Genomic DNA, 24,137 nt, shown 5'->3' on the forward strand with positions numbered 1-24,137 from the left:
ACTTGTTTTAGCTGCTCACTGTCATTCGTACGAAACCCCCCACAATAACAGAAGAGAGAACTTAGTTGTTTTCAGGCATTCAAGCTTTGGGACAGAAAAGCCTTTACGCATTCAAGAAGGCCTGTCCTCCTGAACTCTGATATTTAATATATTGTTCTTTATTTTCAGATATAGGAATTATCATACGGTGCATATAAGATCCCACAGGACTCCACAGACACACCGAGATGTAAGGCCAAATGACCTGATGAAAATGCTGATCAAGTTGTCTGCAAAAATGTCTCTTTTTGGCTAACGATCACAGCATAAAAGCATACCTGGTAAGATATAGGATATAATATTTGTTCAGGTTGAAAATTGATAATCAGTGTAATTTCCATCTGGTTTTACACATAGTTTCAAAACTGTGCTACAGACATGAAGTAGTCAAATACAGAAATTAACCATATCTAGAGCAAGTTCTATCCTATACAACAAGTTCTGATTTAAAATAATGCTTTGTTTCTATTCCTTGGAGCCCACGGAAAGAAAATATACAAATGAGCCATCTCCACAGTGAATGTGGAGAAGCTGCTGGTACAGGTGCCCACCTGGAGGGCAGATTCAGATGCACTGGCAGCCCTGTTGGCCGCGTCTTCGGCCGCTTTGATGGCGTTGAGGATGTTCTCATAGGCGGTGGCGGCATCCACAGCACAGCGCACCAGCTCATCCCCGCTGGCATTTCTCTTGATCCTGGAAGACAGGGCAGGTTAGGCACTCCCCACAACCTTCCTCTGCCAGCAGCTGACATCCCCCCAAATCTTACCATTTCTTCTTTTCTTTTCTTTCCTTTTTTTTTTGAGAAATGGAAAAAATAAAATATAATATAATATAAAGAGATGGCAGAGTCTCTCTCTGTCGGCCAGGTTTGACGGCAGTGGTGCCATCAACTTGAGCCCAGCCCCCTCCCATTTCATTTGGTAAGTGGATGCCTGAGGTGATGGCCTCTATAGCTGTGCCCAAAGGATGTGGCCAGGAATTAGCGCCCTTATTGCTGCTCTGCTTCTGACTTGGGCATGGGGCATTGGCCTTGACCCCACCCTCTGCCCTCCACCCAGTTCTGGAGACCCAGCCAACCCAGGGGAGGGCCTTGCTTGTCTCAGGACAAGCTGCTGCGCTCAGCCCACATGGCCTTCTGGTCTCCTGGGCCATACACTCACTCTTCCAGCTGCTTTGCCAGCTCTTGTAAGGACTGCGCATGCTTTTCTGCCTCCTCCACAAGGGATGTTTTGCCAGCAGATCTGGAAAGTTCTCTTACTTTGTCACTTAGTTCTTGTCTTGCTTCATTTAAACTGGCAGCTAATTTTTCATATTCCTATTTTTTCCAAGTAAACAAAGACAGTATAAATTCAAGCAAAGAACGCAGATGCTGATTTCTCAAACTCTATCACAACTGATGTGTTTCCAGGGGCAACAATGAGATGTTATATTTTCTAAGCCTATTTACCATACCAGTTAATCCTTGTTCACTTCAGACAGTAGCACTGGTAATATTTCCCCAAGGTTTACCACTATCTTGAACATTCTCATCATGGTGAGAAACCCTTTAGAAACCTTTACAAAAGCACAATGTTATCATCAATATAAAGTTGTAGTAAACCAAAGAACTTTTTTAATGACTTAGAAATCGTTATTGTAAAAGATGCTTTAAAATCCCCATTGAACTGCTAAGAAATTTTATCACTTTTTTTGATCAAGTCTTAAATATCTTGTTAATAAATGCTTGTATGCTTGATTTTTAAAAATAGCATTATAATTTTTTGTTGTTATCACAAAAATGATTTGTTCATTGCAGACAAATTAGGTAATACGTATGAACATAAGAAGACATGTCATTCATACTTCTTTTGCAAGAGAGAACTATTGCTAACATTTCAATATATTCCCTTGCATCTAAGAGACTATACTTTGATAAAACAAAAAAGTAGGTCAGCCCATTTCATTGTTTTCTCACAATATAATTAAAATATTTTAGATTTTTCTAGAGAACAACTATTTCCTCTACCTTCTGGCTTTTCTCCATCAGCTGCAGTGCAATGTTGGTTTGCAACAAAGATGAGTCTGCAGAGGTTAGATACTTGGTGAAATCACTCTGCAGGGAATTTATTTCTTTTACTTGTCTCTGGAGAAAAAAAAAATTGCTTGAGCTCCATGATACATTATCAGAAGGCACAGACAAATTTATGGGACAATAACATATAAGTAAGTTCAAAGTCGGAATGCTTTCTCGGACCTAAACATTGTCTAGGCAATTACAAAGTGATAGGAAATCAGTTCTTTTTGTAGTGGAGGTATCTTATCATAGTTCCTTAAATGATATGCCAATGACACAATTGCTGTCACTGCTGAAGAAGGTTTCTACAGTAGGCGTCAACTTGCCCAGTGAGATGGGTATATTATCAAAATCTGGTTTCTAAAACAGACCAAAAGATTTTATGTAAATAAACCATCACCAACCATCAGCCAGTACCAATGAGAACACAGCAGGCACTTGACCGAGAGGTCACACAGAACCTGAGAATGCCAGGCTGGAAGGCTGCCAGAGTTCAGAGGCCTATAAAGTTGGGTCCTGCTTCCTTACCTTGGCATAATCAGCAACTTCACACAGACATGGTACCATCCAAAGAGGCTTTGGGAGCTAAGCATAGAGTCATCCACTAAGACATCATTTATTTTCATTTACCAACTTCCTCCTGTTTTGGGGTCTGCCCTATGTTATTCAACTTTGTTTTCACTGTTGTTTTATAACCCTACATAATCTCTCATATTTTTGTTGTTTTTAATTTTTTTTTTTTTGAGATAGGTCTCATTCTGTTGCCTAGGCTGAAGTGCAGTGGCACGATAATGGCTTGCCCCCAACCCACCAGTGTGTTCAAGTGATCCTTCCACCTCAGCCTCCCGAGTAGCTGAGACTACAGGCGCATGCCACTATGCCCAGCTAATTTTTTAAAACATTTTTGTAGAGACGGGGTCTCACTACCTTGCCCAGGCTGGTCTCAAACCCCTGGGCCCAAGCAATCCTCTTGCCTCGGCCTCTCAAAGTGTTAAGATTACAAGCATAGGCCACTGCCCCTGGCCTTATTGTTTTCGCATACAATGTTCACTACTTGAAATATGAACTATAAGGCCAGGCACAGTGGCTATAACTGTAATCCCAGCACTTTGGGAGGCTGAGGCGAGTGGATCACCTGAGGTCAGGAGTTTGAGACCAGCCTAGCCAACATGGTGAAACTCTGTCTCTCCTAAAAAGACAAAAATCAGCCAGGCATGGTGGTGCTAAATATATATATATATGAACTGCAAAATCCAGAGCTCTAAATTCTGTCATTGCAGCTTCTGTATGTGACCTGTACTTTTATTTCCTATAAAGCAGATTATGGCTTAAAATGCCTTTGCTGGTGATTATGATAATTATGTTTACATATCTGACACAAAAAGTAAATTACCAAAAACATAATATACACTTGAATTAACTATAGCAATATTAATTTCTCATCTATTTGGCAACATTATTCCTCCAATACTCTTTCAGCCGAGGATGCAGGTGAAGCAGTTTGCACTGCTTTGTCTGTGGTTTAAGTTCAGAATCTTTTCTGGTAGCTGAAGGCTAGAAATGACTATGGTTTTGCATTTAATGCTTTGTTCCTGTCTGATCTGGGTCTGAGGTGGTATAATCAGATGTACAGACAGGTGCCTGACTACGCCACTTTATTAATAATAAAGATCTCTGCTTCTCTCATCCTTATTAACGAAAGTGTGCAGCTTCAAACTGTGAACTCACCTGGATGGCTCCCAAAGCTCTCTCATTTTCTTGGTTCAAGCCATTTGCCTGCTTGGCTCGGGCAGCTGCCTCCTGCAGCCGAGCGCGAAGGTCACTGAGTTTGGCTTCGTATTCATTTAAAGAATCCCGTATACTATTAGCAAGCCCGTTGTTCTCCCCCTGGTGGGTTTTCTGCCAGGTCCTTATCCGGTTCAGCACTGTAATACATCACTTCACGTTTTCTACTTGACAGAGGAGCACACTGAAGCTGGGTTATAAAGACTATGAAGGGAGAATCGAGTTTCTACTCATTTCATGGTTTTCCTTGAACTTTGGAGGGGATGGGAAAGGAAACTCACATTGACACAGACCTGCTATGTGCACTGTACATGTTGCCTCATTTAACTTCCACAGAAAAACAATAAATTATCATTCTCATGTTTAGATAAGGAGATGGAGGCCGTGAGAAATGAGATGGCTGACCCAGGGTTACATGGCCAGTCAGGCTCAGGACTTGAACTTGAGCTGACTGCAGGGGGTAAAGTGCATGCTTCTTCCACTGTGAATACTGCCTATTTACAATTAAAAGCCAAGACTCACATTAAATTTGAACAATAAAAATTGAAGCAAGAAAGCTGCTAGTATCTATATATTAACCACTGATACATCATTTTATTAAAGAATAAATACCAGTACCTGAAAAAAGTATGCACTAAACTAATATTTCTGTTTTGAACTAATGAGGCATTTTCTCTAGTCAAAACCTTTTGATGTATTCTGCTAATTTCTAGTATATCATTTTTTTGTTTGTTTTTGTAATCGAAATTTGAACATCCCTAATCAAAAAAGCCAAAATCTGAATTGTTTCAAAATCTGACATTTTTGAGCAATGACATGATGCCACAAATAGAAAATTCCACATCTGACCTCATGTGACAGGTTTCAGTCAAAACGCAGTCATAAGTTTCTTTCAGAGGCTGGGCGCGGTGGCTCATGCCTGTAATCTTAGCACCTCGGGAGGCCGAGGCAGGCATATCGCTTGAGGTCAGGAGTTTGAGACCAGCCTGGCCAAAATGGTAAAACCCCGTCTCTACTAAAAATACAAAAATTAGCCAGGCATGGTGGCAGGCACCTGTAATTCCAGCCACTCCTGAGTCTGAGGCATGAGAATCGCTTGAACTCAGGAGGTGGAGGTTGCAGTGAGTTGAGATCCCACCACTGCACTCCAGCCTGAGTAATGGAGTAAGACTCTGTCTTACACATACACAAACACACACAAGTTCATTTCATGCACATCATTATTAAAAATATTGTATAAAATTACCTTCAAGATATGTGTATAAGATGTAAATGAAACGTAAATAAATTTTATGTTTAGACTGGGGTCCCATCTCCAAGAGGTCTCATTAAGTCTATGCAAATATTCCAAAATCCAAAAAAATCAAAAATCTGAAACACGTCTGGTCCCAAGCATTTTGGAAAGGAAAACTCAACCTGTAGTAGTGCTAATACCAATTTGTGATTCAAAAATTCAATAGTGGTGAGGTGACCATTAATAATGATGTAATGAGAAAACTGGAAAGAGGTGCATGAGCATCAGAAAAATACAGTTAAGAAGGAAAAAGAGGCAACCGTATCTAACTTTTAGAAGAGCCTTCTTTTTTTTTTTGCATGATGGTAAGCTGTTATATTCTACAGCGCCTCGTTAACCTGGGTCTCCTGGGGACTACCGATTTTCACCACGTGATGCTCTAACAGTAATATTCACTGAAACCATGAGGCCTTCCGCCTACAATGGAGAACTCTACATTGTACTCTATACATCGTGTTTCAAATCAATTAGAATGGACTGGATAAAAGAATTTGGGAGCATTCTTACAGAGCTGTGACTCCCTTTTATCAGCTTCTGCTTCTCTCAGGTGCTTTCCAAAGTTCCTGTTCCGCAGTTCCCTCATCATGCGCTGGGCTTCGGCCCACTCTCTGGAAAAGTCACCTGAAGGCACGTTGTTTCCCTCTCCATCTGTCCCCGAGATCTGCTTTAAGAGAACTAGGAAACATCAAGTGGTTTATTAAACTGGGAATTCTGGGCTCCAGTAGGCTACTTAAAAAAAAGAAAAAAAAAGGCAGAAACTTCTATGGAGATTTTATATTAGTTTTTTAGTACCACTATGGGATTCTTTTCATAATGTTGAAATCTTAAAGGGAATTCTTTTAGTGTACAATGAAGGTTATGCAACCAAAAAACTGTAATTGGGCTTAGTAACTCTTCTTACTGTGCACATTCCGGATGACAGTTTTAATCTTCATATCCAGTTCTTTTGCACTTTGTATCGCCCGATTAACATTGTTGTATAATGTTTGTGCTTTTCTGGAATTTACTTGAGCCTATATGAAAAACAAATGGATTAGCAACAAATTAAGTCAATGAAGAAAGATAAAAATACTTTGAAAGCAAAAAAAAAAAAAAAAACCCAAAGTTAAATGGACCTAACACATTACCTTTTCTTGCAAAGTCTCAAATTCCTGATTCAGACCAGTCAGTTCTCTTTCCAGGCCTTCTATTTTTGATCCATGATTTGAAATGGCAGAACGGTAGTTGAGCAACTGATTCTGGAAATAAAACACAAATGAGTGTCACTTTACAGTATAAATTAAGACTAAATCCCATCAACCTGGTCAACAGGGTTATAATTGAAGAATCAGTTGGCAAGACCATTGTCAGTTCCACACACACACAAATGTGGTTCTTTGAAATAGGTTACATAAGGAATCTATTTTCTGATGTACACTATGATATGGCTCTAAAATAAAGTAGCAAATGTGAAGAGACAAGAGCTACTTCACTTGAATTAATGACCTAACCTTATAGAAATGAGGGCAATACTACTTACCTGATTAATTAATTAATTTCCAGATTCTATAATAAATACAGTTTTTTAAAATCTGCAGTTAACCTGACACTAAAAGCAGTGCATATGACTACTTGAATGAAGGAACCATTAAGAATCTATTCAAAGAATCTCATCCAACAGAACCACAGGGAACTCAGAGCTCATGTAGCTGAACAGCCTCATGTTGCAAATGAGAAAATGGAAGCCCAAAGAAGTCGGGTGACTTGTCCATGGTTGTATAGCTCATCGGTGATTGCTTCAGGACCATAATCCAGGTCCCTTGCCCCTTTTTTAGGCTAAATTGCCTCAGTACTCTTAGACTCTTAGACGCTGCTGCACATAATATCTAGAATGATGATTATTTTCAATTTTTTGGCAAAAAGAATATATTGAAAAAGTTTATAGAAAAAATGATATTATTACCTCAATAAGTATGTCAGAACCAGTGCTGGGTAAAAGAATACAGGCTTTAAATAAAGCCTAGGTCCAAACCCTAAGTCTGCCACATAATAGATGAGCCTCACTAAGCCTTGCTCTTCCATTAGTAAATTGGGGATTATCATATTTAGCTGCAAGGTTGGTTTTGGTGATAAGTGAGCTAATGTATTTTAAAATGTCATGTACACATGGGAATTTAAAACTGTTACTTCCCTTCTTATATGTAATCTTTCTTAATTTTCTTATGTTTGTGTGATATGGCAAGAAGATAGTTCTATTTTAACTTTACTACGGGGAAAGGGAGGCAAGTCATTTTATAGATTGTCATCAGAACACCTCGACAAGAGGTGGAGTGGGTAAAGCACAGCCTTTAGAATTTGATCTTGATTTGAATTCTTCTAGAACCACCATGATTTTAGGCAAGATGCTCAGCTTCTCCATGCCTGTTTAATGAGAATAACACTAGGTTCCTCATGAGGAGGTTGTGAGACTTGAGTAAAGCCCTTAGCACAGGGTGTGGCACACGGCATGTGTGCAGAACGGTGAAGGCTACAGGGCTGTGTTGACAAAATCCAAGCAACCCAGTGGCTTCCTTTTTTTTTTTTTCCTCAAGACATAAATGCTTTTCCCCTCCTCGTCTCCATATTAAGCCTATAAACCTTGGACTAAAATTATCCAAAAGGATAGGAAAGAGTCATTTTTCTAGAATCAGTCCTCAACCCAAAAGTACTTATTAAACTTTCCCCAAAGCCTTGTTCACTGTGTCTAGACTAGAGCTGATCTCATCTACTGAATTATTTCACTTCAATGAGTGTATTCTTTCATTTCCATGATTTCCAATTAGGTCTTTTCATATCTACCCCTTGTTGTTTGATTTCTGGTGGTTTCCCCCCTCAAATTTCCTAATTTCTTGTTCCTTCTATTGGGTGTTATTCTGCAAAGTCATTTTTAGATTGTCCTATTGTTTTCATTTTATCCAAAGTGAACTCATCTCTTGACTGCTGCTTCTGTTGAGCGTCTTTCTTATTACTTCTCTGCTAACAATGTTTGCAGGCTCATTCTGGGTGGGAGTTCCCCTTTCTTTGTGCTCTCTGGGCCCTGTCTAGTGCTCTTATGCTTATCACCACCCCTACTCGAGCCTCCGACCCACGGTCTAGGACCAGGTCTCATTTTGGCAGTTTAGGATTTGTATACCATGGTGGCACTGAGAGGATGTAACATTCCAGCACAGATCCAGGTCTGTAGATGTGTCCCACCCCTGTAGCTTTGCTAGGCTGTCATACAGCCATTACCCAGCGATGAGCACTGGGCAGTTTCCAGGCTGCTTTTTAGCCTCCATTCATAGGCACAGCATCCCCTATTTCCCCTCAGGGACATAGGTTCTATTACTTCTTAGTATACCCTCTCAGCCACCTTCCGTCTAAGTATACATACAGCATTCACCCAAATGGACCACATTCTGAGCTATAAAACAAACCTCAACACATTTAAAAGGATTGAAATCATAGAAAGTGTGTTCTCTGACCATGAAAGAGTTAAATTAGAAACCAGTAACACAAAGTTACCTGGAAAATCCCCCAATTTGGATATTAAACAACACATTTCTTTTTGTTTTTGTTTTTTAAGACAGAATCTCGCTCTGTCACCCAGGTTGGAGTGTAGCGGCACCATCTCAGTTCACTGCAACCTTTGCCTCTGGGGTTCTAGTGATTCTCCTGCCTCAGCCTACCAAGTAGCTGGGACTACAGGCGTGTGCCAACATCCCAGCTAATTTTTGTATTTTTAGTAGAGTTGGAGTTTCACCATGTTGTCCAGGCTGGTCTCCAACTCCTGGGCTCAAGTGATCCACCCGCCTCGGCCTCCCAAAGTGCTGGGAATACAGGCATGAACCACCATGCCTGGTCAACACATTTCTAAATAACACATGGGTTACAGATACATCACAAGGAAAATCAGAAAATCCATTGAATTGAATAAGAATGAAAACATAACATTACAAGGTCTGTGGGATACAGCTAAAGCAGTGCTTAGTGGTAAAACTGATAGGATTATATGCCTATGTTAGAATCAAGAAAGATTTTGAATCAATAAAATAAGCTTAGGAAACCAGAAAATGAATAGCAAGTTTCACCCAAAGCAAGCACAAGGAAGAAATAAAAAAAAAGGATAAGGACAGAAATCAATGAAATTGAAAACAGAAAAACAATGGATAAAATCAATGAAATAAAAGGATCAACAACATTGATAATACTCTAGCCAAAATAAGAGAAAGAGATAAGATGTAAATTATCATTATCAGAAAATGAATGAGAAGGCATCTTTATAGACTTTGTAAGTGTATAAAGGATAATAAGGGAACATTATGAACAATTTTATGTCAATATATTTGGTAATTAAGATGAAATTGACACATTCTTTGAAAGGTGCAAATGACCAAATATCACTCAAGAAGAAACACATAGCCCAAATACTGTAGTCTCATATCTATTCTTTGAAAATTAAATTCACGGTTTATTTTTAAAAACCACAACTTCCAACAAAGAAAATTTCAGGCTCACATGGCTTCACTGGAAAAATTCTATCCAACATTTAAAGAAGAGTTAATACCAATTTAACACAAACCTGTGTTTGAGTCTTCTGAATGCAAGATACTGAAATAAAGGCTCTATGAGAAAAATGCACCTGGATGTTCAGTAAGTATTGCTCACCTAGATGTGTTAGTTTCGTGTGTTCACAAAAATGACTTTCCACCAGGAAAACTCTTATTTTCATTTGGATCAGAGGAAGGAGGACAACCCCTGAGCCTTTCCAGGAGTCAACCTCCTCCTTCCTCCTTATGGAGAATCCACTCCCGCAGCATCTCCTCCCCACGTATCTACTCTCGGACGCAAGGGATTTACCCTCAGGTCCTTGGCCTGGGTCTCCACGTGCCTCATCTGCTCCAGAAGCTCCGCGCTGGCACTCAGGCCCTGCAGCTGAGACTTGACCAGGCGGAGCTGCTCGCCCATGGTGGCCAGGTCATTCAGGAGGGTCATCACACAGCTGTCACAATCTGTAGGGGCCACAATCAAAGGCAAATGTGCTGCGGGGGGAGCCATGGGACTGTGAAAAGACCCCAAGTGCTATGCAGCCCAGTTGGCACACACATAGATCATCACAGGTGATAATCACAGCCCTGGTCTTCTCAGGGAGGGATGTGGATTCTGAAAAAAGGAGAGCCCTATGCACAGGGAGCATTTTAGAAATGGAGATTCCATGCAACCTGTTGCTTACGTTATACATGAGGAAAATAATAATAGCCTTCAACTATGGGATGCTTGCGATTTACCAGGCATTGTGATAAGACATTTACAAGCATTTCCCTAATATCCCTATAAGGTAGGTCTAATTATCATGTTAACTTAGCAAATGATGAAACTGAGGCTTGGAGAAGCAGGGTCAGCCGCCGAAGGTCATACAGAGTGAAGCTGATTTGACCCTAAGTACTCCTCCTTCCACCTTCTCCCACCCTTACTTTCCCAGACTGGAAACTGCATGACCCAGCATGGGGCTCACATATCTTAAACCAAACCCCACAACTTGGAAAGGAGGAGGAGGGGCTGTCTTTTCTCACCATCACATTCTTCTGCAGGGCTGCTATCTTTGGGTTCTTGGTTTATGCAGTCTGAAATCAGAAAATAACCAAAGAAGACAATGTTATTAAACTTATTCTTCATCTGCTCTTTAACGTGGTTTTCAGAAAAGCTAGTGTTGCAAGGTGCAAAAGTAATTGTGGGTTTTGCCATTACTTAAAATGGCAAACCTAAGAGACACCCAACTACCCGGCATCACTAGCTCTTCCTTTTCCCTCCCTCACCCACGCCAGTGCCCAGAAGCTTTCTCATCTCCCAGCAGGCACGCTGCAGGAACTGCTTTTGTGGCCTCCCTGTTATATATTCAATTCCTTCACTACAAAGGTCAACTCGATAAAGGGCCATGTTTTCTTATCAAACCAAACCTCTCAATCATTCGCATTAGGCCTTTCTTCATTGGAGAGACTCTTGTATATTCGTGCTGCTTCTGGCATCATTCAAGAACATTGTGCAAACATTCACTGAGCAACTTTAAGCATTTACAGTGTGCCAGAGCCCCATGCTAGCTGCTGGAAATACAAAGATATCAAGACAAAATCCCTGCTGCTCTGTGACTTAACAGTCCCATGAAACACGAGGGCAGACAAGTTACAAAACAGTGTGACAGATGTGGTGATAGTGCTGGGCATACAATGTCAGTGGGCCCATGCCACCAGCTACAGCACATATAGGCTGAGTTTGTGTGTGTGTGTGTGTGTGTGTGTGTTTTTGGCTGGAGGGGATAGGGGGAGTCTCACTCTGTTATCCAGGTTGGACCACAGTGGCGTGATATCGGCTCACTGCAATCTCTGCCTCCCAGATTCAACCGATTCTCCTGCCTCAGCCTCCCGAGTAGCTGGGACCGCAGGCACACACCACCACACCTGGCTACTTTTTGTGTTTTTAGTAGAGACAGAGTTTCACCATATTGGCCAGGCTGGATAAGCTGAGTTTTGAGGTTCTCAGCTACAGTGAAACCTGCTGGTCAACCCTGGGCATTCTTGACCCCTTCCACGTGTACTCTTTTCCCCATGCCGTGCCTTCTGACATTGACATGTCCTCTCACTTCCCCCTGAACAAACTGTCTACCTTCACAACAGCAAAACTCTATGCTTAACATTTTCCTGGACAAGCTGCAAGAGGCTTTCACATCTGTTATTCTCACCAGCCAATAATATTCCACACTTTGTTGTATATACAGACATTTTAAGCCACATTTACTTTTAATTGTAAAAACTGATATAAATTAATTATGGAAAATATGGGGAAGTCAGGAAAATGAGATAAAAGCATCATCCTTGATCTTGCCACACAAAGACAATGTTCCCTTTATAAACATTTGTATACATTTTAATTTATTATATATATCATAATGGGTTCCTTTTTTTAAAAAAAGTCTTGCTCGCTTTTTTTTTTTTTGAGACAGAGTTTCACTCTTGTCGCCCAAGCTGGAATGCAGTGGTGCTATCTCAGCTCACTGCAACCTCTGCCTCCTGGGTTCAAGCGATTCTCCCGCCCCAGCCTCCCGAGTAGCTGGGATTACAGGCATCTGCCACCATACCTGGCTAATTTTTGTATTTTTAATAGAGATGGGGCTTCCCCATGTTGGCCAGGCTGGTCTCAAACTCCTGACCTCAGGTGATCCACCCACCTCAGCCTCCCAAAGTGCTGGGATTGCAGGCGTGAGCCACCATGCCCGGCCATTTGCTCTTATATGTACATATTGTGATATTTCTATTTCCTCAGTTAGTCTGTAAATGGCTTCTGGCCAGCAAGCATGGTCTTGCTTCCTTGACAATTTTCAACAGCACCCTGAATAGTTTATGGGGAACTAGGCTTCTCTGAATGATTTATTAGTGAAATTTTCCCAACAAGCTTGCATTTCGACCACCAAGGAATATGTCCATTATTAGTTAAAGAAAAAAAAAAAAAAGAATAAAAACAACAACAACAAAACTCTAACAGGAATAAGCAAGTCTCATTCATGAGCATTTTCTTCCATTTTGGGAACAAACAGTTACTCTCCTCATTTCAGGTTGCTGATTTTTGTTACTGGCGTGGGGGAAATGAGGGCTGCAGAGGCATTAGTCTGGTGAATATGCTGCAAGTGATGTTGAAGCCTCTTGAATACCTCCAGTGACAGGAGAAATTGCCTCTTTTTAAAGCAATCTGTTTCATCTTTAAACATTCGACGTTTCTTCCTTAGAATGATTTAAAATAGAGCTCCCTCTTGCTTCTACTCTTTGCTCTAAGTTCTGTCCCTTATGTCTCAGAGAACAAGACCAACCCTTTCCCACACGCCAGCCTGACACACATGTCCTTTCCAGCTCTTCCTTTCACTGCCCTGGCCAATCCTTCCTCATATGACACAGTTCCACATCCCTTCAGAGTCTTACTCTCTTTCTGAACAGCTATAGCTCTTCTATTGTCTTCTAAAGACGTCACTAACTCTCACGTGAGGACTTACATGAGCAGGGTGCCATGGACCCTGGCTTTAGACACCGGAACTCAGTGAAAACAGTGCGAGCTATCTTTGGGGCCACACCACACTCTAACCTACCCTGCACTGACTGCTGATGACAACCTTAAGCCTTTTTACACCTCCTGCTACTAAGCCAGTTACCACTTATCACATAGCTAAACATTTATTTATTTTTTCCACTCAACTATAGGACCACACCTTTATCCTTAACATCATTTTGTCTGGTTGAATTGGCCCATCGTTCCAGACTGTTGAGGCCCTTTTGAATTCTGAATGTGTCATGGGAGGCACTTACTATTGGAGAAGACCAGGGAATTTCACCCCAAAATATGGCACCCTGGTAGACTGATTATTTTAAATTGAAGGCCCTTGGAGACCAGCAGATGCCGGAAAAAACTTTACTCTGATATCCACTTATCTTCCCAACATCCAGACTTGCCAAAAATGAAAACAAACTACTTCTGGTTTCTTCCGTGAGTTTTCATGAACTTAACTCATATTTCAGGGAGAAAGACTGAAGTCTGTCAACACACCTGGACAGACGCTTGTCACAAACCATTGTCTGTTCTGTGGGCCCAAAAGATTTTGTCCCAGGCCTCACCGTATGTTCTCTGAGTCCATTGAGTCAGTCTAAAAATCATTTACCATTACCCTTAAAATCATCCACATTTCCACATCTCTTTCCCCTAAGAAGAAGGGTACGTAAGCATCTACACCCCACTGGGTTATTGGGTAATCATTGTCCTGTGATACTCTTGTGTTACACGCATTAAAATAAAATTGTGTATGCCTTTTCTCCTATTAATCTGCCTTTTGTCTGCTGATTTTCAGCAAACCTTCTGCAGGTGAGGGGGAAGTTTTCCCTTGGTCCCTTTACTGTTCTTCCCAACTTTGTGTCATCTGATAAATGGGTAGGCATGCTTTCCATATTTCCATCCAAATAAAAAATGTGGAGCCAAGGATGAAGTCCTGAGGCATGACAATCAATACCCCATTCTAGACCGGCATTAATCCATTTACTCTGCATTCCTTTGGGAATAGTCACTTGACCAGCTGGAATCCACACATCCAGGGTTTAGTTCTTCAACTTGTCCGTAAGTAGAAGATGAAAGATTTTATGTAAGTGTTTGGTGTTACACTACATCAATAGCATTTTCCTGATGAATCCTATTAATATTCTGTCAAAGAAGGAAGAGGATAGTCTTCCTTTTTGGTCCAAGTTGCCCCTAATAAACCCATACTAACTCCTGCTAATTATCTTTTTCTTGATGTATAAAATCCACCCCCATCACCCACTCACATCCCAGAACATGTACTGCTGTAAGATAAAGAGTATTTCCATTTCTTAAGACACACACAGGAAAGCTGACATGACAATATCCCTACAATATCAAAGGGAGATCTCAGCAAAATCGCCAAAGTAGGATCTGAAGTTATTTTGGTTATGATCAGGTAAGTTTTCAAAACAATTCACTTTTTAAAAAAAAAAAAGTGCATTGAAACAGGTTATTCACCAAAGCTGAAAATACTATTTAAGCATTCCCAGGGTTGTCAAAACCAGGGAACAACTTGCTGGCTGGAATTGTGTATTATGCATCCTGAAAATGTGTGCTTGGGTTCTGAGGCTGTTAAGTTGTACCAGTTTTATAAATGCAAATTAGCAGGGGTGTGGGTCAACCTTACCTCCAGTCAGGGGATCACAACTGCCCAGCTGGCCATTGCTGTTACAACTGCATGGTTGGCAGCTACCTCCGAATTTCTGGGGATTCCCGAAATATCCCGGTGCACACCTACACAAAATGTAGAGAGGAGGAGAAACACCCAAATAACTCATTGTTTATCCCAACCAATTTTCTCAATCTCTACCTCTGTGTTTGGGATACCGTAACCCATTGGGAGGAAGACTGACATGGATCTGCAAGAATGAGTATTTCTCAATACAGAGATATTTACCCTTGAATTGTCTCACAGAAATAAACTTGAAGTAAGATCCATATAATTTCTAATTTTTTGGATGAGGGAAGACTTTCTTAATATTTTTCCTTCCTTCCTTCCCTCCTTCCTTCCTTGGATGAGGGAAGACCTTCCTAACCTCCCTCTCTCCCTCCCTCCCTCCCTTCCTTCTTTCCTTCCTTCCTTCCTCTCTTTCTCTGTTGCCCAGGCTGGAGTGCAGTGGCATGATCATAGCTCACTGCAACCTCGAGCTTCTGGACTCAAGTGATCCTTCTGCCTCAGCCTCCCAAAAAACTGAGACTACAGGCACCTGCCACCATTTCTGGCTAACTTTTTAATGTTTAGTAGTGATGAGGTCTTCCTATGTTGCCCAGACTGGTCTTGAACTCCTGGGCTCAAGCGATCCTTCTGCCTCAGCCTCCCAAAAAAACTGGAACTACAGGTGCATGCCGCCATGCCTGGCTAATTTTTTAATTTTCAGCAGAGATAAGGTCTTGCTATGTTGCCCAGACTGGTCTTGAACTCCTGGGCTCAAGCGATCCTCCTGCCTCAGTTCCTAAAGTGCTGGGATTACAGGCACAAATCACTGCACCTGACCTGCACTATGTAAAGTCTGCATAATTCATATTTGCACTAATTGCTGCCGTGCTGTATATAATGATTCTTAAACAACTGAGAACAGTTACAGCTGCTACCTTAGGCCCTGAGCCTTTGTTCTTCTAGGTAGTATAGTAATGAGAACTCATTCCTGCCGGGCGCGGTGGCTCAAGCCTGTATCCCAGCACTTTGGGAGGCCGAGACGGGCGGATCACGAGGTCAGGAGATCAAGACCACCCTGGCTAACACGGTGAAACCCCGTCTCTACTAAAAAAATACAGAAAACTAGCCGGCGAGGTGGCGGGCGCCTGTAGTCCCAGCTACTCGGGAGGCTGAGGCAGGAGAATGGCGTAAACCCGGAGGCGGAGCTTGCAGTGAGCTGAGATCCGGCCACTGCACTCCAGCCTGGGCGACAGAGCGAAACTCCGTCTCAACAAAAAAAAAAAAAAAAAAAAAAAAAAGAGAACTCATTCCTGATTTACAAGTTTAAAGATCACATTTCCTTGATTCTTAGACTGTTTAAAAAACAAAGTCAAATAAGCACACGTTAATTTTCCTGGAGTTGGGGTGTCAATTACAATATTTCCATTAACAAAGTTCCACTCCCCATCCAGTCACCTGCAAATTGTCATTAACTGATGTGTGGTGTCTTATCATCAATGGACTTGATAGACTCAAGGAAATATGGTATTTACCTCATTTCCCAAAATGTAAGCACTGCATCAAAAAAAATTAGGCAATTCCAACACACGTTACCATGTACTTCCAATATACTTCACCAATGTATTACCATGGATACACTGGTGATATAATGTAAAGGATCAGAAAGATCTGGCTGGACTCCTGCCTCCACCACTTACAAATGTGATCTTAGGCTGTTGCTGTAACCCTCTGTGCTTCAGTTTCTTTACCGGTCCCCCCACAACCCCCATGAAAATATCAGCTCCATGAAGACACAGAGTTTTGGGCTGTTTTGCTCACTGATATATCCTTAGCACCTTGCACATATTCATTCATTTGTTGAATGAATAAATGAGTGGACTAATAATACCTATTTTGCTCAATGAATATAAGAGATCATGTAATAAAGAATCTAGCATAATGTTTGCACATAACAGACTCTCAAGTGTAGCTATCATTATAAGACATGACAAAATATTCATCTTCTAATTGGCATCATTTGAAATTATTACAAGATAGCAGAAGGCCCATGTACCCCTTAATAATCAAGAAGGTAACTAGGCTGAGGTGCTTATCTAAGTCTACTAAGCAGGGTGGTCATATACTAATAATAGGGCTTTACTTTGTGACTGGCTTGGTATTCTACCTAACAGATCATACTATGCAGAAGCTCTGTATTCTAGAATACTTTATTTTTGATGTCTTTCTTACCTACATCTAAACTTCCCAAGTAATAGATGCATAATTACAAAGTACCTTATATTTAAATCACAGAAATATTCAGGAAGTTCGATTCTACTTCTTGCAAAGCATTACTCACTGGTTACGAGAAATAACTGGTTCTCTTATTCTCAATTTATGGTAGTGGCTAAACACAAAGGACTGAAGTAAAACTTCCCGATTTCACGAATGACACTGGTACAACAAATAAAGAGCAGGGAACTGGCTTGTCATCTGTGGCCCTGTTTGGCTGAGGGAGAAGAGGGGGTAAAAGCGTGTATGGGCTGGGAAGCCTTTGCTAAACCCTCCCCCTGGCTGACTGCTCTGGTTTCTATCCAGCTAGTCTCCTGCATAATCTATATTCCTACTTTTCACCCTTAACTGTCCTTGTATTTATCATTGTGTAGTTAATCGCGAGTGCCAGGAATGATGTCTGGGTGCTGTGTCTAACAAATGAAAAATGTTGACATCAAAATGGCATTTACCCGTGAAAAAGCTTCAAAAAAATTTTTAAAGAAATAATAGCTTGTTTTCTTGAGACATCAAATATAACAAACATCAGCTGAGAGAAGTACTGTTAATTAAAAATTTTGCCTGCCAAATGGATGTCTCACCGAGCCGGTTGCTGTTTAATGCTTCATTGTTTGTGAAGAGCCATAAAGAGGATGAAATTAGGACGCCCCTCCCAGGTGTTGGTCCCCTGTGGCTTTTAAATCTCAGAGCCTAGAATCCCTTCCCACCACCCACATCCTTCCCTTCTCGCTGGTTGGATGCACCTCCTAATTGCATCTCAACTTAGCCCAGTTCTCCCATCTCTCGCTATTTTAATGGCATGTTTTGATGTCTGTCCACCACTGGACTGGAAAGCCCTTGAGGATGCTGTCTGTGCTGTTTGCTACTGTGCCTTCAGTACTTAGCACTGTGCCAGACATATATATATATATATATATACTAGGACCTCCATACATTTTTCATTGAAAGAATACATGAATAAGCGTGAGGCAAGTGTGAGAAATACTCCTTTTGCTGAAATGGAAAATGGAAAACAGAAGAACCTTCCATTACCATCTTTTGGCATAGAGCTGGGCTCCTTAGCTGCTGCTCGGTGTCCCCAGTCTAAGGCAGTCCCCACATCCTACACGTGGCAAGCGTCTTCCAGCCCTGGGGCTTTCCTGCCTTGCTTCGCCAACCTAACCTGCCCTCCACCTCCATCTTCTGGCTCCACTGGGTTCTAGTCACTCCTTGGACCTATCGAAGTCCTACCTTATCCATAAACATTTCAGATAATCCCAGTCTAGGGTGGTTATGTCTTACTTGAAATCTGGTTGAATTCATTTTCTGGTTAAAAAAAATTAGTCAAACTCTTTTAAAGTTTAAACAAAACAACGTAAATTAAAATGATATACAATTTTTCTCTGTCAAATTGGCTTTTTTTTTTTCTGTTGCCCGGACTGGAGTGCAGTGGTGTGATCATAGCAGCCTCAAACTCCTGGGCTCAAGTGGTTCTCCTACCTCAGCATCCCAAGTAGCTGGGACCACAGGCGCACACCATCACACTTGGCTAATTAAAAAACAAATTATGGAGATGAGGTCTCTCTATGCTGCCCAGGTTGGTCTCTAACCCCTAGATCACATGAAATAATCTTCCCACCTTGGCCTCCCAATGTGCTGGAATTACAGGTAAGAGCCACCATGCTTGGTCCTAACTGGCAAATATTTAAAATATTGATCCTTTCCAATATCCATTGGGGTAGGTAGTCACTCATTCTCTTTTGCTGCTAGTAAGAATATAAACTTTTCTGGAGGTCAATTTTGCAAAACGTATTAAAAGCGTGGAAAACCTATCCTCTGACCCAAGGAATCCACTTCTACAATTATACCTTGAGGATATGCATACGCAAATACTAAGCTGCAAGGATTTAATTTTCGTGTTGCTCTAAATGGAGAACAGTAAAAGGATCTCCAAGACCAAGAGTAGGGGATTATGGAAACCCAGCGGAAATTTTTGGTCATTGATGTGATGTTATCAGTGAATACTTATTGATATGGAAAGATATTACTAACATAGTATTAGATAAGAAAAGTCAAAACAGAAAGTAAAACACGAATCTACTTTTTTTTTTAAGTTCACGCATTTAGAAATGATCTGTAGAAACATACAGCCAGCTTTTTAACAGTGGCTTTCTGTAGACAAAACGATTATGAATAGGATTGTATGTGAACGCGTTTGAGTGCACAGGGCTAGGTAGGGGTGTGGGGGGGGGCCTCACTGGTTCTCTGCTCACTTGTATTTCATCATTTTATAATAAACATGTATTGATTTTATGAGAAAGTTATTTTTAATTTTAAAATATGTCAACCATATGATTCACTTTTCATACTGTTACTTTTCCAACTATGTGTGTGCTGTCTTCCCAGCTAGTTTATAAGTAACTTTTATAACTTTCTCAATACTTGGCAGTGTCCTATGCATAGTCGCTAATCATGACAATTGTCCGTGAATAACTAAAGCTTGGTTCTGTGGCCCTTGGTCATTAATTTTACACTTTCCATTCCACAACATTTATTATTTTGTTTCACAAACATTACTGAACACCTATTACGTGAACAGTAACATGCTTGGAACCAGGGATTCTGAAATAAACAAGACAAAGATTGTCCTGAAAGTGTTCAAAATATAGTGTGGGGATACAGGGGTGTGTGTGTGTGTGTGTGTGTGTGTGTGTGTGTGTGTGGCTATCTAGGCTAGGGCTGTGGATATGTGTGTGTATGGAAGAGTGTAGAAAGTTGTACATGTGTACAGGTAAGTAGGGATATGTTGGGGGCAGGTGTATGTGGAGATACGTGGAAGGAACATGAAGAAATGGGGGTATGCAGAGATCATTGTAGAGGAGGGGTAGGTAGGGAGGTGTGGGGGTTTGAGGTACACAGGGGTGCACGTTGGGGGGATGTAGGTAAAGCTACGTGTGGGTGAGTGTATGTGTTGTGCCTCATTCTCAGTTTTCTGAAACACACAAAGCAGGACAGAGAATGATGCTAATGATTTATTAGGTGAGCAGTCTTGTATTTTTCCCAAGAGACCTTTTTTCAGGCCTCAGTCAAACTCCCAGTCCCACCCCTAGCTCTGCGCCAGCGCCTGGCAGCGCGCCACCCACAGCCCTCCCCGCCCCCTCTGCAGGTTGAGTGGGGAGGGGCTCCCACCTCACCTTTCACACTGTGTTCCTGTGTACCCAGCTTTGCAGGAGCACCGCACGTCTCCCCCGTTCACCACACAGCCGGTGGCAAACCTTGAAAGAAGACAGAAAAAAGCCCCATTAAAAACACAGATCGATAGGATTTATGCTCGTTATTTTTTACCACAAAGGACTGGCTTGCATTAAGTGAACACTGAAACCCAGGGTCTGGTTACTTTTTGTGTGAAGAAAATTTTGCCCATCAAGACTTGGAGAGATAATGATGAATGACCTCAGCTGACACTGGGCAATTTTGGTGAATAAGGACTGAAGGCATTTATTTGTTCCTTGGGGAAGAGCATTTTTCCCCTTAAGACAGAGCAGAGTAACTCCCTTTGGAAGAGATGATTACAACAGCATTTTTCCAGGAATAACAAGGAAGGAGTAAAACAAGTCTAGGCAGAAAAAGAACAGAGTTCTGATTCTTTAAAAAAAAAAAAAAAAATGTTCTCCTTGTTGATTCTAGTTCTTCTCTATCAGACACATTGCCTTCTGGGAAGAAAAGTCAGTGGGGAGGCCAAGCCCTGGAGCCCCCTAAAGATGCACAGAGGACACTCACCTGCCTCGGCATTTCTGTGGGCACAATCATTGCTGATTCTCGCTTTTTTTTCAAACCAAGTTGTGGAATTTTGATCCCTTCTCTTTTAGCTCTAAAGTGGTGATATTTTACACTTGATCTTAGCCAAAAGGCTGAGAAGCAATAAGTGATGATATTTTAGAAGCAGCTTTAAACACACACACATACACACACACACACACAAAGAGACCATGAAAAAACCCTGTTGCCTTGCGAAGTATCTCCATCTGCCACTGGACATGACACTGATGACATCTGAGGGAATATCACTCCATTCGCTGGTAAGAGAATGCCTATTTAGGAAGCCTCTCAAGGCACAGTGAGACATTAGTCAGCACTATTAATATTGCGGGAAGGAGAAGTAGATAAAAATGGAGTTTTATGGATAAATCCAAAGACCTGCGTGTTACTTCAACTGCATGGAAGCTGGAAGCTGACCTTGATGCTACTATGCTTTGCAAACGAAAATGAAAAACTTTTGCCAAGCACCCCAGTGGAAATCTTGCTGCTTTCTACTTTTGCCAGCTTCTCTTCAAACAAGTCTGGGCAAGGTCAAGTGATTGATCCCTTGACAAATAAAGCTGCAGGATGGGGCAGGCTTCACGAGTATCAAATACATAGACAGCAAAGCAGGGCGGATTCCAAATAGGTCTCTCCAGAGAAGCCACACTTGGCACATGACTTCTGGCGATGTGAGGACTTGGCCCACGTGTCTGTCAAGGGCTGATATAGGCCTGCCTTTGTGATCCACACTTGTTTCTGAGTCTATGTACTAGTGAGACGTTCTCAGTGTCTTCTTGATTTTCAAACCAACTCTTGCTTCACTTACTTTGTTATATTATTCTTTGCTTGGGCCCGCAGTGAACGCTTTGTGATGAGCAAGGATGTGACAAGGTGCTACACCTAAGGAGAGAGGGGGTTACCTTGGAAACACAGTGGTGGCTTCCTACCTATGTAGTCTATTGGCCATGTTGGAGCCTGAATGACAGCTCAGATCACTCAGTGGCTCAGAACTGTCCCAAAGCTTCCATCGCACTGAGGATACGATCCAGATGCTTGACCACAGCCTGCAGGGTTCTGCGGAATCTGGGTCGTAGCTGTTCCACCAACCTCACCTCCGGCCCTCCCTCTTCACACTGCACTTCTGCCGCTCCTGCCTTCTCACTGCCCTTGAACACATGGTCACGGGCCTTTTCCTTCTGTTTCATCCTTGCCTGGGAGCCTCATGGCCAAAATCCTGCCATGGCTTCCTCTACCCAACTTCAGGCCTCCTTGGCCACCCCTCTAAAGCAGCCAGTCCCTCACTGTCAATGACACAACCTATTGCAGAAAATGTCATCTGTATCTCCAATTATACTCCTTATGGATTAGTGTGTGTGTTTACTGAGCGTGATGACTCCCACCCTTTCTCTCCCTCTCTGCCACACTCTAGGTCAAGCTCCAGGAGAACAGGGACTGCCTCTGTCTTCTTCTTCCAGTTTCCCCGTCACATAGAGAGGGTTGAGGCCTGGCCCTGTCATGGGTGCTGGAGAAGTAGCTGCTTAGCCACTGAATGAACAGTAAAAGAAAAGAGGGAAGGGAAAAGCCTGGAAGGATACAACTTGGAAAGACAGTTTCTGTTTGTTTTCTAATTTTTTTTTTTTAAGATGGAGTCTCCTCTGTCGCCCAGGCTGGAGTGCAGTGGTACAATCTCAGCTCACTGCAGCCTCCGCCTCCCAGGTTCAGGCGATTCTCCTGCCTCAGCCTCCCGAGTAGTTGGGATTACAAGCTAATTTTTGTATTTTAATTGAGACGGGGTTTTACCATGTTGGCCAGGCTGGTCTTGAACTCCTCATCTCAAGTGATCCATCTTCCTTGCCCTCCTAAAGTGCTGGGATTACAGGCGTAAGCCACCGCACCCAGCCTATTCATTTGTTTTCTTGTATGTTGTGTTCATTTTAATATCACAGCTTTCTTGAGATATAATTCACATATCATGCAATTCATCATGTAAACTGTACAAATCAGTGGTTTGTAGTATATTCACAGAGTTGTACAACCACCCCCACAATCAATTTGAAAATATTTCCATCCCTTCAAAAAGAAATCCCAGACCCTGTGGCAATCACTTCCCATTCTCCTGACCTGCTCTCCCACCCCTAGTCCTAGGCAGCCACCAAATGACTTTGGGTCCCTGTAGGTTATGTCAAGCTGCTACGGTACCTGTTGGTGTGAGGACACGGGCAGGCCCTGCAGGATCCGTGGACGGCGTTGCCATAGTAGCCCTCCTGGCAGCGTTCACAATGCTCCCCCGCGGTGTTGTGCTGACAGTTCTAGGGACAGGTGAACAGCACAGTTCACAGCAGCCAGTACAGTCCCTACTTCTGAGATCACTGTAATCTTAGTCACACGACTAGAACTCAAGTCCTCTGACTTTCAGTGATATCAGCTCCTCTAACCATGTATTTTCCCTGTCCCTCGAATCATTGCTGGTGCTAGAAAAGAGGGGTAAGTGCCCTCCCCTCAGTGACGCGGTGCTTAACATTGGCAGCGTGACATAGTGGGGACAAGCCAGCTGAGTCTCCGTCCCACTCCAGCATCTCGAGGCCATGGAGTCCTGGGGCAAGATCCTTTCAGTTGTATCAATTTTACTTATATCAATTTTACTAGTGTACGATTTACATACAATTACAACTTTCTCAAAATGTACAGTTAGGATAATGCCCACCTTCTAAGGCTATGGGGAGGATTTAAAAAAGCAAGATACTAAGCTCTTGGGAGATGTAAATTCTTTCCTTTCTTTTCCTTAGCACTGCTTTGATGAAAATTACCTTCATTTTACTTCATGGTTCACATAATAATGATATACTGAAGAGTGATATTATTGAAATGAGTTCTTAACACAGAATTTGTTAAAACAATAAAAAGTTGCACAGTATCTGAAGAAAACACTCAACTGAATTCCAGTGTCCCAAAGAAGCAAGAAATTAATGTTATCTAAGCTTTTTATTTACATAAATCCAATTATTTTCACGTCACAGCTGCTGTCTAATGAAATTTGTTCTTTAGTAAAGTGTTGAGATGAAAAAATTTTGCAACCAAGTGGTCTACTGAGACAAGACCCAGTAGATTGGGTCAAATTTGTTTATTTTCTTGGCGTTACCCTAGCAAAAAAG

The 24,137-nt window shown here is 41.8% G+C and overlaps 1 protein-coding gene across 1 annotated transcript in view; it reads right to left on the reverse strand.

The window, feature by feature from the left end:
- LOC117064051 (laminin subunit alpha-3) overlaps positions 1 to 24,137 on the reverse strand; it is an 86,903-nt gene that overhangs the window by 54,196 nt on the left and 8,570 nt on the right. Inside the window, exons 3-14 of the mRNA XM_033178111.1 lie at positions 23,185 to 23,294; positions 20,379 to 20,459; positions 14,905 to 15,011; positions 10,742 to 10,792; positions 10,029 to 10,180; positions 6,299 to 6,409; positions 6,073 to 6,184; positions 5,679 to 5,846; positions 3,821 to 4,017; positions 2,045 to 2,161; positions 1,200 to 1,354; positions 591 to 732 (exon numbers count right to left, since the gene is read on the reverse strand). Coding sequence (XP_033034002.1) covers positions 591 to 732; positions 1,200 to 1,354; positions 2,045 to 2,161; positions 3,821 to 4,017; positions 5,679 to 5,846; positions 6,073 to 6,184; positions 6,299 to 6,409; positions 10,029 to 10,180; positions 10,742 to 10,792; positions 14,905 to 15,011; positions 20,379 to 20,459; positions 23,185 to 23,294 — 1,503 coding nt within the window. The remainder of the gene's footprint in view (positions 1 to 590; positions 733 to 1,199; positions 1,355 to 2,044; positions 2,162 to 3,820; positions 4,018 to 5,678; positions 5,847 to 6,072; positions 6,185 to 6,298; positions 6,410 to 10,028; positions 10,181 to 10,741; positions 10,793 to 14,904; positions 15,012 to 20,378; positions 20,460 to 23,184; positions 23,295 to 24,137) is intronic.

This window comes from Trachypithecus francoisi, unplaced genomic scaffold, assembly GCF_009764315.1.
Source record: "Trachypithecus francoisi isolate TF-2019V2 unplaced genomic scaffold, Tfra_2.0 Lachesis_group19, whole genome shotgun sequence".
Taxonomy (NCBI): domain Eukaryota; kingdom Metazoa; phylum Chordata; class Mammalia; order Primates; family Cercopithecidae; genus Trachypithecus; species Trachypithecus francoisi.